The 15,780-nt window shown below is 57.3% G+C and overlaps 1 protein-coding gene across 2 annotated transcripts; it reads right to left on the reverse strand.

The window, feature by feature from the left end:
• Window positions 1–606: 606 nt before the first annotated feature.
• FEZ1 (fasciculation and elongation protein zeta 1) lies at window positions 607–15,042 on the reverse strand. 2 transcript variants are annotated; one of them, XM_067310239.1, is made up of 10 exons: window positions 14,974–15,042; window positions 11,724–12,036; window positions 8,893–8,989; window positions 7,586–7,693; window positions 6,024–6,210; window positions 4,397–4,668; window positions 2,735–2,815; window positions 2,458–2,533; window positions 1,385–1,450; window positions 607–740 (listed from the first exon to the last, which is right to left on the reverse strand). In XM_067310239.1, exons 2-10 carry the CDS (start codon window positions 12,005–12,007, stop codon window positions 724–726), a joined length of 1,188 nt encoding a protein of 395 aa, XP_067166340.1. In that variant the 5' UTR covers window positions 12,008–12,036; window positions 14,974–15,042; the 3' UTR covers window positions 607–723. The 2 variants fall into 2 exon arrangements, with proteins under 2 accessions (XP_067166340.1, XP_067166342.1); XM_067310241.1 differs by lacking the exon at window positions 14,974–15,042 and adding an exon at window positions 12,749–13,195.
• Window positions 15,043–15,780: the final 738 nt, after the last annotated feature.

The raw sequence follows: 15,780 nt of genomic DNA on the forward strand, positions 1-15,780 counted from the left end.
AATGAGCACTGCAACCCCAAAATGAGTTCTCCCCCCAAATGAGGGAGGTACCCCCAAAATGAGTGGCACTCCCCTAAAATGTGCAACAGCCCCAAAATGAGTTCCCCCCCCAAAAGAGTGTCGCTACCCCCCCAAATTGTGATGCCCCCCCAAAACGTGGTGGTGCCCCCAAATGAGTGATTCTCCCCCAAAACGAGCAAGGGCAATATTTCCCCCCAAAATCAGCAATTTTCCCCCCAAACCACTCTCCTCTGAAGTGATGCTGCCCCCAAATCAGTAATTCTCCCCCCAAATGAGCATTGCTCCCCCCAAAATGTTATGCCCCCAAAATTCGTGACTCTCCTCCCAAATAATGCCGCCCTCAAAACGAGCAATTATCCTCAAAATGAGCATTACCCCCCCAAAAACGCAGGTTCCCTAAATATGAGCAATACAGCCCGGGGGGGGGGGAATGACCTGACACTGCAAAAAATCTGCAATTTCCCCTAAATTCGAGTCTCCCCCCCCCAGTTTGCAGCTTTTCTGCAGCGCCGCTTTCCCCAAAAGCGCGTTCCAGGCACCCGCGGGCGAGCGGAGGACGAGGCGGGAGGTGCGTGGGGGGGGTGGTTAATTAATTAAACGAATTAATTTATTTATTTCCCAGCAGTGTGAAGGTGGGGGGGTGGGGGGAGGCGGTGGCCCGTTCTCCTCGGGTTCAGCCCCGGTTTCGGCGGTGGCGCCGCGTCAGGTTGGGCAGAGCACTGCAAGAGAGAGACCGTCGCGAGGGGACGGGAGGGGACGCAAGGGTGCACGGGGGGGTGGGATGCGGGTGGGTGCACGAGGGTGCAAAGGAGGATGCACGAAAGGTGCAAGAATGATGCATGAGGGATGCACAAAAGGTGCAAAAATGCTGCACGGGGGATGCACGAAAGCTGCACAAAAGGTGCAAGAATGATGCACGGGGGATGAACGAGGAATGCACGAGGGTGCAAGGCGGCTGCACGACGGCCGCACAAGGGTGCAGGCTGGATGCATAAGAGGTGCAAGAATGACGCACGAGGGATGCAGGAGGGAGCAAGGGGGATGTGCAAGGGATGCTCGAGGGTGCAAGCTGGATGCAAGAGGGATGCGCAAAAGGTGCAAGAAAGATGCAAGAGGAATGCACGAGTACATGGATGATGCACGAGGCTGCAAGCTGGATGCGTGGTGGTGCAAGAGGGATGCAGGAGGGCGCCATGGGGATGCACAAAAGGTGCAAGAATGAGGCATCAGTGATGCACGAGGGTTGCATGAGGGATGCACGAGGGTGCAAAGGGGACGCACAGAAGGTGCAAGAACGATGCACGGGGGATGCAAGGGGGGGGGGGAGGCCGCGCGGGCGTCCTAACGAGACGGCCCTCGTTACCTTTGAGGATGTAGTCCGTCAGCAGGGTGGGCACCTTCTCGTTCCCCTCCTTCATGGCGAAGAGGACTGGAAGGGGGCAGGGGGCCATGAGGGGGTTGCCCGCTGCACCCTCCCCCTCCGTTAATTATGCAAACGAGCCGCAAGTCAATTAGGCAGCCCCACCGCCACTGGCTTCCGCCCTTCCAAAATGCCCTTTCTCCCCTTTTCCGTACAAAAGCAGGCGTTTTCGCCCCCAAATCGGCCACACTGGGGGTTGCAAAACTGCAGGTGTTGCCCCAAATCAGCCCGGCTGCAGCGATGCAAACTGGGCGATTGCACCCCAAATTGTCTGCGCTTCAATGATGCAAAATGGGTTTCCCCCCCCCCGCAAAATCGGCTGTGCTGGCGTTTTGCAAAACGAGCAATTGCGCCCCAAACTGGCCATGCCAGGGATTGCAAAATGGGCCATTGCATCCCAAATCGGCTGTACTGCCACAATGCAAAAAAAGGGTGTTTCTCCCCCCAAATCAGCTGGGCTGCAATGGTGCAAAATGGGTGACTACACCCCGAATGGGCTGTGCCGGGGGGTTGCAAAACGGGGAGCTGTGCCCCAGGTTAGCCGTGCTGCAGCAATGCAAAACAGGTGACTGCGCCCCAAACCGACTGCGTTGCAATGATGCAAAAGGGGCAATTCCACCCCAAACAGGCTGTGCCGCGACGACACGAAATGCGTTATTTCGTTCCCAATCGACCACGCTGCTGTGATGCAAAATGGGCGATTGCACCCCAAATCGGCTGTGCTGCCGTGATGCAAAACGGGTGACTTCACCCCAAACGGCCTATGCCAGGAATTGCAAAATGGGTATTTTCCCCCCCAAAATTGTGTTGCAGTGAAGCAAAAAAAGGCGATTGTGCCCAAGTCACCCATGCTGCAACGATGCAAAATGGGTGACTGCACCCCAAACTGGCCACGCTGCAAAGATGCAAAAGGGGCATTTCCCCCCCCCAAATTTGCCACACTGAAACCATGCAAAATGGACGACCGCACCCCAAACTGGCCGTGGCACCCCGAAGCTGCCCAAACGAGGACTCACTGTTGGTGAGCATCTGCAGGTCCTCGACGGAGGGCGGCGAGCCCTTCTTCTCATAGGGGATCACCGTGTTCAGGTACTGCAAAAAAACCGACCCCAAAACCCATGCAAAAAAATAAAAATAATAATAATAAAAAAATGCATTTCTTGCACCTCCCCGAATCGGTGCAATTGCAAGCTCGTGCACTTGCAAGCTGCCGCTTTTTTTTTGGCTGATGCAGCAAAGGGTTCGTTTTAATTTGCATGTGGTTTTGGGGCAAAAAAGGGCGAAAGGGAGAACCTGCTTGTCGGCGGTGCCGGAGCCGAAGGTGTGCCGGATGCCCGTCTGCAGGATGCTGGAGATGCCCTCCATGCTGAAGCGCTGCGGGGAGCGGTAGCCTGGTCCCTACAGGTCCCCTTCCACATCCCCTCCCGTGTCCCCGCGTCCCTGTCCCCATCCCCATCCCGGTCCTGTGTCTCCGTCCTGGTCCCCACATCCCCATCCCCATGTCTTCATCCCTATCTTGGTCTCCGTGTCCCCATCCTTGTCCCCATAGCTTCATCCCATGTCCTTGTCCCCATCCTGGTCCCCATGTTCTTGTCCCCCTTCTGGTCTCCATATCCCCATCCCAGTCCCTGTCCCCATCCTTCTCCCAGTCCCTGTCCCCATCCCAGTCCCCATGTTCCATCCCCATCCTGGTGCCCGTGTTCCCATGCTGGTCCCCACATCCTCATCCCCACCCTGGTCCCATGTCCCCATCCCAGTCCCCATGTCCCATCTCCATCCTGGTGCCTGTGTCCCTATCCCGGTCCCCACATCCTTGTCCCCACCCTGGTCCCGTGTCCCCATCCCCGTGTCCTCCTCCCCCTAATGGTCCCCATGTCCCCATCCCGGTCCCCACGACCCTGTCCCCATTCACATGTCCTTGTCCTCCTCCTGGTCCCTGTGTCCCCATCTCAGTCCCTGACACCATCCTGGTCCCCGTGTCCCCATCCCTCTCCTGGTCCCCATTCCGGTTTCTGTCCCCATCCTATCCCTGTTTCCCCATTCTGGTGCCCCCGATCCTCATCTCCGTCCCATCCCGGTTTCTGTCCTCACGTCCCCACCTCCATCCTGGTCCCCACATCCCTGTCCCCACGTCCCCATCCCTGCTGCCTCCCACCACGCGGGCACCCTCCCCCTGCCCACCGCCACCCGCACTGCACAACCGCTGCCTGCTCTGTACAGCTGCCACCGTATCCCTGCGATCGCTATTTCATCCGTGCAACCGCTATTTTAACTCCGCAATCGCTATTCCACCCGTGCAATTGCTGTTTTCATCTGTGCAACTGCTACTTCATCTGTGCAATCACCATTTTATCCATGCAATCGCTATTTTACCTGTGCAATCGCTATTTTTCCTGTGCAATCGCTATTTTTACTTGTGCAATGGCTAGTTTATCCGTGCAATGGCCAGTTTATTGATTCAGTTGCTATTTTATCCGCTTGCTATTCCTCTTTTGCATCTGCTATATTATTGATCCAATTGCTATCTGCTCTATGCAATTGCTATTTTATCTACCCAACTACTACACTACCTACGCAACCGCTACTCTAGTTGAGCAATTGCAAGTGTCTCTACCTGCTGGCTGTATTTCCTCTACGCAATCGCTATTTTATCTCTCCAGGAGCTACGTAATCAACGCAACTGCTATTTCACCTGTGCAACTGATATTTTATCTACTCGATTGCTGTTTTATTTATGCAATAGCTCATATTATCTACGCAATTGCTGTATTATGTGCCCGATTGCTGCTTTATCTATCCAGTTTGCATTTTATCTGTAGAGCTGGCATCTTATCTGTGCAATTGCGATTTTATCCCCCCCCCCGTGCTGATTTCTCCATGCAAACCCTGATTTCTCTCCCCGATTGCTACTTTTTCTACGCAACGGCTATTTTCCCCCCCATGCCGGGGCCGTACCTTGCGGGGCATGTGGGGGCCGCGCTCGGGGCGCCCGCCCTGGAGGCTGAGCCCCTTGTCGCGGCGGCGGCGGCGGGCGGCCTCGCGCTGCTCCCGCTGCTCGCCCTGCACGGCCAGCAACGCCCCGATGAACGCCGTCTTCACCTCCTTCTCGAAGGCCAGCTCGTCGCGGCGCGCCAGCTGCGCCACCAGCTCCGCCGACAGCGCCCGGCTCGCTGCCTCCGCCCGCTCCGCCGCCGCCGCCAGCTCCGCCGCCGACAGCCGCCCCAGGCCTGCCGCACCGGCGCGGCAGCGGCGAAAGGCCCGGGGCGTTGCGCGAAATGCAGGGTGCAATTGGAAAAATGCATGGTGCAATTAGCAAAAGGCGGGGTGCGGCCGGAGAAACGCAGGGTGCAACGGGAGAAATGCATGGTGCAATTAGCAAAAGGCGGGGTGCGACCGTAGAAACGCAGGGTGCAACGGGAGAAATGCACGGCGCGATGAGCAAAAGGCGGGGTGCGACGGGAGGAGCGCGGGGTGTAATCGGGGAAAGGCACGCGGCACGGCGCTTTTAGCAGCGTGCAGGGTGCGTGTCGGGAAAGGCGCAGTGCAATCGGTGAAATGCACGGAGCGCTTAGCGGCTTGCGCAGCACATTCGGGGAAACGCATGAGACATCTAGCAAAAGGCATGGTGCAACTGGGGGAATGCACGGTGCATGGAGCGTTTGGCGAAATGCACGGCGCTTTTAGCAAAATGCATGGTGCAACCGGGGAAACGCAAGGTGCATGGAGCATTTAGTGACATGCGCAGTGCATTTAGCAAAATTCACAGTGCAATCGGAGAAGGGCATGCGTGCAGCATTTAGTGAAATGCACAGTGCAATAGGGGAAATGCACGGTGTAGAGCATTTAGTGAGGTGCACGGTGCATTTCAGCAAAACGCATGGTGCAATCAGGGAACCGTGTGGTGCACGGAGCCTTTACTGAAATGCACCATGCATTTAGCAAAACGCACATGATGTTTAGCGAAATGCATGGTGCAAGGCGTGGCACACAAGTGCATTTAACACGCACACTGCATTGGGGGAACGGCATGAGGTTTAGCAAAACGCACGGCGCAGGCAGCGCACGGTGCCTTCAGCGAAAGGCACGACGCTTTTCGCAGGTTGCAAGGGGCTTTTGGGGCAAGGCACGGCGCGAGCAGGGAAACGACACCCGCCGCGAAACGCCGGGTGCAATTAGTGAAATCCACAGCACGCGCAGGGTGCGTTCGCTGAAACACTAAAAGCAACATTTCCCCCCCCATCCCAGGCTCTTTTTTGGGGGCAGAGATCCTCCTCCTGGCCCCGTATCGGGCAAGCAAGCCCCGAAGCCCGGAGACCCCTCTAGCTGGAAAAGCTCGTCCCAATTACCGGGATATATGAGAATTTCTCCTGATTTTGGCTATGGGACAGGCCTGTAAGGGAGGAAGCCACTTTGGGTGGAAAAAAAAGCCATTTTGGCTGCACGGATGCAGCCCTTGGCTTTATTTCCACTCCGCCGGACTGAGATCCGGTTATTTAATATGGGGAATGAGGGTGTTTTGCAAGTCAGCGCTTTCGGTTGTCCAATCTGGTGGGAATCGTCCCCAAAACGGGCCCAGCCGTACCTTCGTGGGAGCAGTTGTTGTTGAAGGCAGGGGAGAAGGCGCGCAGCTCCCGCAGCAGGATGGGCTCTGTGCCGCCGCCGTCGCCCGTCAGCTCGGCCTCGGCCTCCTCCTCCTCCTCGTCTTCGGCCTCGGGGTCGGCCTCAGGGTCGGGCGAGCTCTGCATCAGCTCCTCCAGCTCCTCGATGACCTGCGGGGCAGGGGAGGAAGCAGCGTCCTGCCTTGCACCCGCATCTGCATCCTGCACCTGAATTTGCACCCTGCATCTGCACCCGCATCTGCATTCTGCACATGCATTCGAACCGACACCTGCATCCTGCACCCGTATTTGCATCCTGCACCTGCACCCCCATTTGCACCTGCACCAGAATTTGTACCATGCATCTGCACCCACATCTGCATCCTGCACCCGTATTTGCATCATCTGCACCCATCTGTACCTGAATTTGTATCTGCGTCTGCATCTGCACCCTGCAACTGCATTTGTATCTTGTATCTGTACCCTGTGCCCACATCTGCATCCTGCACCTGCTTTTGCACCTGCATTTGCATCTGCATTTGCTTCCTGCATCCATGTCCGCACTCACATACAACTCTGCAACCTGCATCTGCATCCTGAATCCACACTGCATTTGCACCTGCATCCACATCTGCCTCCTGCATCAGCATGCAGGTCTGCATCGATGCCTGAATCCACACTTGCATCTGGCATCCACACCTCTATCTGCATCTGCATCCTGCTTCTGCATCCACCCTGGCATCTGCCCTCACATCTGCATGTATGCCTGTAATCATACCTGCATCCTCCACGCACATCTGCCCCTGCATCTGTATGCTGCATCCATGTCCGCACCCGTTCTCTGCATCCACACCTACATCCACATGTGCATCCTGCATCCATGTCTGCACCCACATCTGCCTCCTGCACTGTCTACTCCAGCACCTGCATCAATTTCCTGCATCCACATCTGCAGCTACATCTGCATGATGCTTCCACATCTGCATTGTGCACCTCCCCAGAACCTGCATTTTGGTCTGCATTCCCACCTGCAGCCACATCTGTACCTGCATCCTACACACACATCTGCATTGTGTCCTGCATGCCTAACCGCACTCACACGCTGCATCCATATCTGCATCCACCTGTGCATCCTGCATCAGCACCTGCATTTATTTCTGCATTTACATGCACACCTGCAGCCTGCATCTGCATTCACAGCTGCATCCCCATCTGCACCCATGTGCGTAGCTGCACCCTGCAGCCACACATGCATCTACCTCCTGCATGCGCAACTGTAACTGAACACTGCATCCACACCTGCATCCTCCAACCTCATCTGCACCCACATCTACATTCACTCCTGCACCTGCAACCTACATCCACACCTGCATCCCATATCCACGTCCCGAATTCCCACCTTCAACTGCATCAACACCTGCACCCGTGTCCTGCGGCCCCTGTGCCCCCAAACTCAGGATTTGGCCTTTTTTTGTGCTTTGGGAGGACACCGTGGGTCCATGCTGTGTTGGGGAGCCCCAGCCCGGCACTGGGGGGATGCGGGTACCTGCTCAGCTGTCAGCAGTGGCTCCTCGTTGATGCCGGAGTCGTGCTCGCTCCGTTCAGTGAGCTCTTCCTCCTCGTCATCCTCCTCCTCCTCCTCCTTCCCGCAGAGCTGTGGGGACACACGGGCTGTGGAGACATCGGTGGCACGGCCCCCCGGAGCAGCCACGGGGAGAGGTGGTAGCAGCGAGAGCTGATTGGGATGTTGGATGTGAACGTCGGATGGGGGGGTTGTTGGACAGGGATGTGGGACGGAACATGGGATGGGAAGAGGCTGAATGGGAACATGCGATGGGGAGAGGTTAGATGAGGACATTGGATGGTGATGTTGGATGGGGACGTGGGACAGGGAGACGCTGGAGAGGGCAAGGTTGGATGGGGAGAGGTTGGATGGGAATGTAGGATGGGGAGATGCTGGATGGGAAGAAGCTGGACAGGGACACGGGTTGGGGACTTTGGATGAGGAAAGGTCAGGAAGATGTTGGACAGGGAGAGGTTGCATGGGGAGATGTGGGATGGGGAGAAGTTGGACAGGGACATGTTGGATGAGGATGTTGGACAGGGCGAGGTTGGACAGGGCGAAGTTGGACAGGGACGTGGGAGACAGGGATGTTGGATGGCGATGTGGGACTGGGACATTGGATGGGGAGAGGTTGGACAGGGATGTTGGATGGGGAGATGTTGGACAGGGACATGGGATGGCGACACGGGACGGGGATGTGGAGAGGTTGGACAGAGGGAGGTCGGATGGGAACATGGGATGAGGAGATGCTGGAGGGGACACTGGACAGGGAGAGGTTGGACGGGGACATGGTATGGGGACACTGGACGGGGAGAAGTTGGACAGGGCCGTTGGACGGGGACCACCCTTTTTTCCCCGCCTGTGACGACTGAATTCCCCTTTTCCGCAGAAGATGCCCCCGGGAACGTACCTTTTCTGCCCCGATTCGCGATGGACTCGTGAACGTCCCAACGGGCTCAATTCGGTGCCTTTTGGGGCGGTTTCGCTGCCCTCCCGCAACCCCGACCGCGGCTATTCGTGACGTGGGCTCGCTACAGCGGGGAAAACACCTTTTTCTCCCCCAAAATGCACCACCCCGGCCCAGCAGAGCCCCAATCTTTCCCGTTTTGGTGTGGTTTCCCCCCAAAAGGGGGATGCCACCAGCCAAAAATGACAGAAAATGATGGTTTTGGGTAGTCTGAAGAGCCCCCTCCCCGAGAGTCACAGGGTTTGGGAGTGGATTGACAGCTGTCAGTCATCATGGGGCGGGATGCCAGGGGACAGGGGGTTTTGGGGGGTCCTGGGCATACCTGAGGGTCGGCGTCATCGGGGGCCTCGGTGTTGGGGAGCAGCCAGCGCCGTGGGGAGCCGTGGGGGGCAAAGCTTTCGGTGAGGGCGTCCCAGACCCTGTGGGGAGGCAGGCGGTGAGTGGCACCCCAAAACACCCCGAACAACCCCAAAACGCAGCCTCGAAACACCCCCAAATGCCCCAAAACGCTGTTTGGAAGCATCGCACTGAAATACTCCAAAACGCTCCCAAAACGCTCCCCCAGAACACCCCCAAATGCCCCAAAATGCAATCCTGAAACATCACCCCAAAACACCCTGGAACACCCCAAAACTCTGCCCCGGAACATGCCAAAATGCCACCCTGTGACATCACCCTGAAATGCCCCAAAACACCCCAAAATGCCACCTGGAAACATTGCACCAAAACACCTCCAATGCTTCCAAAACTGCCCTGGAACACCCTGAAATGCCCCAAAACGCCATCCTGAAACATCATGTCAAAACACCCCAAAGCTCCCCAAAACGCTGCCCCAGAACACCCTGAAATGCCCCAAAATGTCACTCTGAAATACCCCAAAATACTGCCCTGGAACACCCCGAAATGTCCCAAAATGCCATCTGGAAATGCCACCCCAAACCACTCCAAAATGCCCCAAATTGTCACCCTGAAATGCCCCAAATTGTCACCCTGAAACAACCTGAAACATCTTGAAATGCCCCCAAATGCCATCCCCAAACATTGCTGCAACACCCCAAAATGCCCCAAAACACCTGGAAATGCCCCCAAACGCCACCCTGGAACAGCCTGAAATGCCCCAAAATGCTATCCTGAAGCATCCTGAAATGGCCTGAAACACCCCAAAATGCTGATGCGATGCCCCGAAATGCCCCTGAATTGCCCCAAAATGCTACCCTGAAACACCCCAAACCCACTGAACACAGTCTCAAAACACTCCCAAACTGCCCCAAAACACAGTCCTGGGACACCGGAAACTGCTGCTCCCAGATGCCCCCAAAACTGCCTTGATAGACCCCACAATATGCCCTGCTGCCCTGAAACACCCCCAAAATCCCCCGAAATGGCCCTCTGGTTTTGCCCAGTTTCACCCCAAAAACAGGGTGTGGGGGAGAGGAATAAAAGGGGCGAAGGAAAAAAAGGAGGGAAAAAAAAAAAGCAAAAAGGGGAAAGGAGAGAGAAAAAAAGAGGAGAAAAAAGGAAAAGAGGAAAAGCAGAGAAAGGAGGAAAAGGGGGAAAGAAGGGAAAAGAGGAAGAAGGGAAAAGACGGGAAAAGGGAAAAGGAGGAAAAAGGGGAAAAGGGAAAAGGAGGAAAAAGGGGAGAAAAGAGGGAAAAAGGGGTAAAATGTCAAAAAGAAGATTGAAATCTCCCCCCCACACACACACATACACAGTTTAAGGCAAAACCACCAATTTCCCCCTTTTTCCCAGTGCCCAAACTGACGGTTTTCTCATGGCCCAGATCCCCCCAGATCCTCCCCCCCAAAGAGCTCCCCCAGCCTCAAATCACCCACAAAAACACTCATTTTGGGCTATTTTTTCCCTCCCAGCCCAGTTTTAATTTCCCTTAATCTCCCTTTTCATGTATTAATACACAAAAACGCACATGTTAAAAAAAAACATATTCCTATATTTAAAGAAAATGCAGTGAACAAGGAACGAGAGGGAAAAAACCCAAGCAATTAGCCCCAAATTTGGCTTTTTTTCTGGTCTTAAAGGGCCAGTGTCCGGGAAGGCCAGCCGCTGCTGGCGATTTTTGAGTTAATTGCGGCCACAATTGGTTAATAATTAGGAAAAAAAGGTGCTTTTCAGCCCCAGCCCATCCCCCACCCTGCGCACAGAGGGCTTATTCATGAGTGGGGAAAAAAGCCCTGTTTTGCCCAAACCGACCCAAAACAACACGCTAAGCAGCACAAAGCGGCGACGGCGGCGCTCCAGGCACCGGGCCAAAAACCTGATTCTTTTTTTCCTGCAAAACCCCACCAATTTGGCCGCTTACAAAAAGCGATCGGGCTGAAGCGCGTTTGGGTGCAAAAAGGCAGGATTTGGGGGCTTTGGGGTGAAAACTGACCGTTTCGCTGGGTGAGAAATGAGCGTTTGGGGCTGCAAGCCGGAAGCCGGCGTCAATCGGGCAAAACCCCCGTGGGGGGCAGGCACGAATGGAGCAGTCCCGCCAAAATTTGCACAAAATGACCCTTTTCGGCCAAAAAAAAAATATATATATATATATATCCATTGGAGCAAAACCATGCATTTTTGCACAAATGCCGCTGGGCAGGATTTGGCGCATCTTGTGGCCAAGGCTACTCATGGTCTACTCCAACGGGACTCCTAGCTCACTCCACCGCCACTCATGGTCTACTCCAATGGGACTCCTAGCTCACTCCACCGCCGCTCATGGTCTACTCCAACGGGACTCCTAGCTCACTCCACCGCCACTCATGGTCTACTCCAATGGGACTCCTAGCTCACTCCACTGCCACTCATGGTCTACTCCAACGGGACTCCCTAGCTCACACCGCTAGTACTCAGTTTACTCTGCTGGTACTCCTAGTTCATGCCACCGCCACTCATAGTTTACTCCACCGCTACTCATAGTCTACTTCACTGCTACTCGCAGCTTACTACACCGCCATAGTTCTACTACACTGTAACTTGAAATTTCCTTCACTGTCACTCATAGTTCACTCCACCAATACTCAGTTTGCTCCAACACTACTCATAGTTCACCACTACTCATGGTTCACTCCACCACTGCTCCTAGCTTACTCTACCACCAAGCCATGGTGCTGGGCCCTGCTGGGTGCATTGCCGGCGCTCAGGGACCTTACTCACTCCTCGTCCTGGAGGCGCTCCTCCTCCTCCTGGGCCTGTAGGCGGCCCCGCACGGGCGCCAGCGCCTCGGTGGCGGCGTCGTAGTTGCGGAAGCAGACGGTGAGCTTCTCGTCGAACTCCTGCACCAGGTCCTCCATCGACTTGAAGCTCATCATCTCGGCTGAGAAGCTCTCGAGCTCGGCCAGCGCCGGGTCCGTGATGCCCCGCGGGGGCCCCCCGCCACCGCCGCCCCCGCCAGGGCTCTCCTCGAACTCCTCCTCCAGGCTCACCAGGGGCGCCTCCATCCTCGCCGCTGCCCGCGTCGCCGCCTTAGCTGCCGGGAGAGGGGTCCCATGAGGCTCATGGGGCTCCCCAGCCCCCAGGAACCAGTAGTGACCTGGTAGCAACCCAGCAGCAACCTAGTAGTGACCTGGTGGTGACTTGGCAGTAACCTAGCAGTGACATGGTAGCAACCTAGTAGTGATCTAGTAAGTAACCTGGTAGCGACCTAGTAGTGATCTAGTAAGTCACCTGATAGTGAACCGGTAGTAACCTAGTAGTGACCTGGTAGTAACCCAGCAGCAACCAAGTAGTGACCTGGCAGTGACTTGGCAGTAACCTAGCAGTGACCTGGTAGCAACCTGGTAGTGACCTAGTAGTGACCTGGTAGCAGCCTAGTAGTGATCTAGTAAGTAACCTGGTAGCGACCTAGTAGTGACCTGGTAGTGACTTGGTAGCGACCTGGCAGTAACCTGATAGTGACCTAGTAGGAACCTAGTACTGACCTGGGAGTAAACTAGTAGTAGTCCAGTAGTAAGCCAGTAGTAACCTAACTGTATCCCACCACTGCCCTTAAGAGCATCCTAGAAGTGTTGTGAACACACCCCGACAGCAGCTCCTGCTGCCCTGTTACTATACTAATAGTATCTTAGTAGCAACCTGATAGTACCAGCAATACCCTGCTTGCACTCTAAAAGTACCAGAGTGTTGCCCTGAGGGGGTCCCAAAAACATCTAAACACCATCGTTTCTATATAGTACCGGTACCTTAGTATCTTAGTAGTATGCCAGTAGTTTCCTAGTAGTGGAGTAGCAGCAATGAGCTGCTAGTATCCTCACAGGATCTCAGCACTCCTCTAAGAGCACTGCAACAAATCTAACACCATTTTTTCTAGTGTCTTGGTAGTATCTCTGTAGTATCTTCATAGCACGACAGAAGTATCTCACCAGTATCAGCAACATCCTAGTAGTATGCTAAGAGAATCGTAGTGCTATAGCAGTAGTATCTGCAAAGCATAGCCCTTTCCAGCACACTGGTAGTATCTTGAGGGTATCCTGAGGGTACCTGGATAGTATCTTTGGGGTATCCTGATAGTATCATAGGAGTATCCTGAGAGTATCTTAAGGGTATCTGGAGAGTATCTAAGGAGCATCCCGATAGTATCTCAGGGGAATCCCGATAGTATCTTGGGAGTAACCCGAGAGTATCTTAGGAGTATCCTGGGAGTATCTTAGGAGTATCCCGGGAGTATCTTAGGAGTATCCCGGGAGTATCTTAGGAGTACCCCAAGTGTCTCAGGGGTATCCTGATAGTAACTTTAGAGTATCCTGAGAGTATCTTAGGAGTATCTCAGTAGTAACCCAGGAATAAGTCACCTCACTGCTAGGAAGCGTGCTGCTACCCCAAACTGCCCCAGGCCTGGTCCTGCTGCCACTGGGGTAGGGGAATGACTACACTCAGTTTTTGGGGGAAAACCTGGCCAGATTAGGAAAATCGTTGTTGCTTTTTTTTTTTCTTCTGGATGGGGGGAGATGCCGCAACGCCACCGCTGCGTGTCCGCCTTTTCGTTGCGCCGGAGGGGGTTAGCGCAGCAGGGCGCCCTTGTGCAAGCCCGGTGCGACCCCCATGCAACCCCCCCGTTCGAGGCATGCGCAAGCCCCGTGCGACCCCCCCCCCCCCCCGCAAGCCCACGCAACCCCTTTGCAAGCCTGGTGCAATCGCCGCGTAAACCCCCTGCAAGCCCAGTGCAACTCCCGCGTAACCCCAGTGCAACCGCTCTGCGACCCCCATGCAAACCCAGCATGACCACCGTGCAACCCCCATGCAAACCCAGCGTGACCACCGTGCAAGCCTGGTGCAAGCCTCGCGCAACCCCCGTGCAAGCCCGGTGCAAGCCCTGTGCAAACCCCGTGCAACCCCCATGCAGGCCCAGTGCGAGCGCAGCACAACCCCCGCGCCAGCCCCGGTGCAGCAGCGGGACCCTCGCCGGCTCTGCTGAGTCATCCGCAGCGGCACAGCAGCGTGGGGCTGTGCGGGGCGCGCAGGCGTGTGCACCGGGGCGGGCTCCATGCAAGCACCCTCTCCTCGTGCGCACCTCTGCACCCTGCGCACCGTGCAGCCCCACGCAGGTGTGCACCGCTACCTGCGGGCACCCGGCAGGCACGCAGCACGGGCATGCACTGCTGCACGGTGCACGCAAGCACCCCCGCACGGGTGCCTCGACCTTGGGTGCACCCTCACACGGACGCGCCCCCACACCTGTGCGCTGTGCACGCGTGCACACCGTGCACGCAGGACCCCTGCACGCGTGCATCAACACACACACGTGCCGTGCATGCATGCACCTGTGTGCGCGTGCCCCCCATGCATGCAACCCAAACACGTACGCCGTGCATGCACGACCCCCCCCGCCATGCATGCACGCACCCCCACGCGCATGCACCGTGCACGCGCGCACCCCGTGCACGCATCGCCCTCCTCCCCCCCGTGTACGCATGCACCCCCGCACGACTGCACCGGGCGGACGTGCACCCCGCGCGTGCATGCAGCTCCGCTCTCGCGCACCCCCGTGCACCCCCTACGTGCACGCCTGCAGCCCCGTGCACGAGCGCACCCCGGGTTTGCACCCCCCCCCCGATGCGCAGCCCCCCCCAAAAGCGCTCTGCGCCTCCCGCACCCCGCAGTGCATCCCACAATGCACCACGGCTGCGGGGAAGGGGGGGGGGGAATGCGCAGCGCCCGCTTCATCCCCCCGCCGGGGCACCCCCCAAAAAAAGCCCCCCCGCCCCACAATGCACCGCGCTGCCCGCACCCCCCCCCCCGGATGAAAACCCGGGCTGCCCCCCTCCCCGTGCACGCCAAAGCAGAGCCCAAGGCACCCCCCGCGGCATGCACCGCCCGCCTCGCACCCCCCCGAGCCCGGGCCCCCGCGCACCCTCCCCAAAAGCCTCCGAAACACCCCCCCAAAACCCCGCGCCCCCCCCGCCCCCACCTGCGGCCCCGCATCCTCCCGCGCCGCCGCCGCGCGCGCGCGCACCCACGGGGGGGGGAGGGGCGGGGCGCGGCGCCGCACTGCGCACGCGCGGCCCCCGCGGGCGGGGGGAGGAGGGAGGGAGGGGGAGGGCGCTGCGCCGCCACGCGCATGCGCCGGGAGCGGAGCACCCTCCCCCCCCTCCCGCGGCACGGGCGGCAGTGACGTCACTGCTCCCTCTGCCCCCCCCCGGCTAAGGCGAGTGGGGGCGGGGCCCAGGCGTCCGGGGCTGAGGGACCTCTGTGCCCCCATGGAGGCCTAGGTCCCTTTTCACCCCCTCCCGGATGCCTGGGTCCCTCAGACGCCCGTGTCCCGCCTGTGTTCCCCCCCCCCCATAGGCTCATCCCGGACGCCTGGGTCCCCCGGACTCCTGGGTCCCTCTGCAGCCCTGCGCACGCATGCGTGGCCCTGTGGCCAGCCCCCGCGCAAGGGATGTGAAGGACACCCAGGTGGGCTTCCATAACTACGTCGGCATTATAGAGATATGGGGCAGGGGGCCCAGAGACCAAGGGCAGGGAGGACACTGAGCTCTTCAGCACCTTCTCTGCCCCATCTTTTACTGGCGAGGTCTTGCCACGGCCTCCCAACATCCCCAGTCCTCCCAGCAACACCCACAGGAGTGAAGCATCACCCACCAGAGAGTGATGGAGGCAACCCAACACCACCATAAACCTTTTTTTCCTTTGAGAGTGGTCAAGCGTGGGAAGTGGTTGATGAGAGGCATTGGGTTGTGGTGTCTCCATCCACGGAGATGTCCCAGACCCAGCT

The sequence above is a fragment of the Apteryx mantelli genome, chromosome 23 (assembly GCF_036417845.1).
Source record: "Apteryx mantelli isolate bAptMan1 chromosome 23, bAptMan1.hap1, whole genome shotgun sequence".
NCBI classification, from domain to species: Eukaryota; Metazoa; Chordata; class Aves; order Apterygiformes; family Apterygidae; genus Apteryx; species Apteryx mantelli.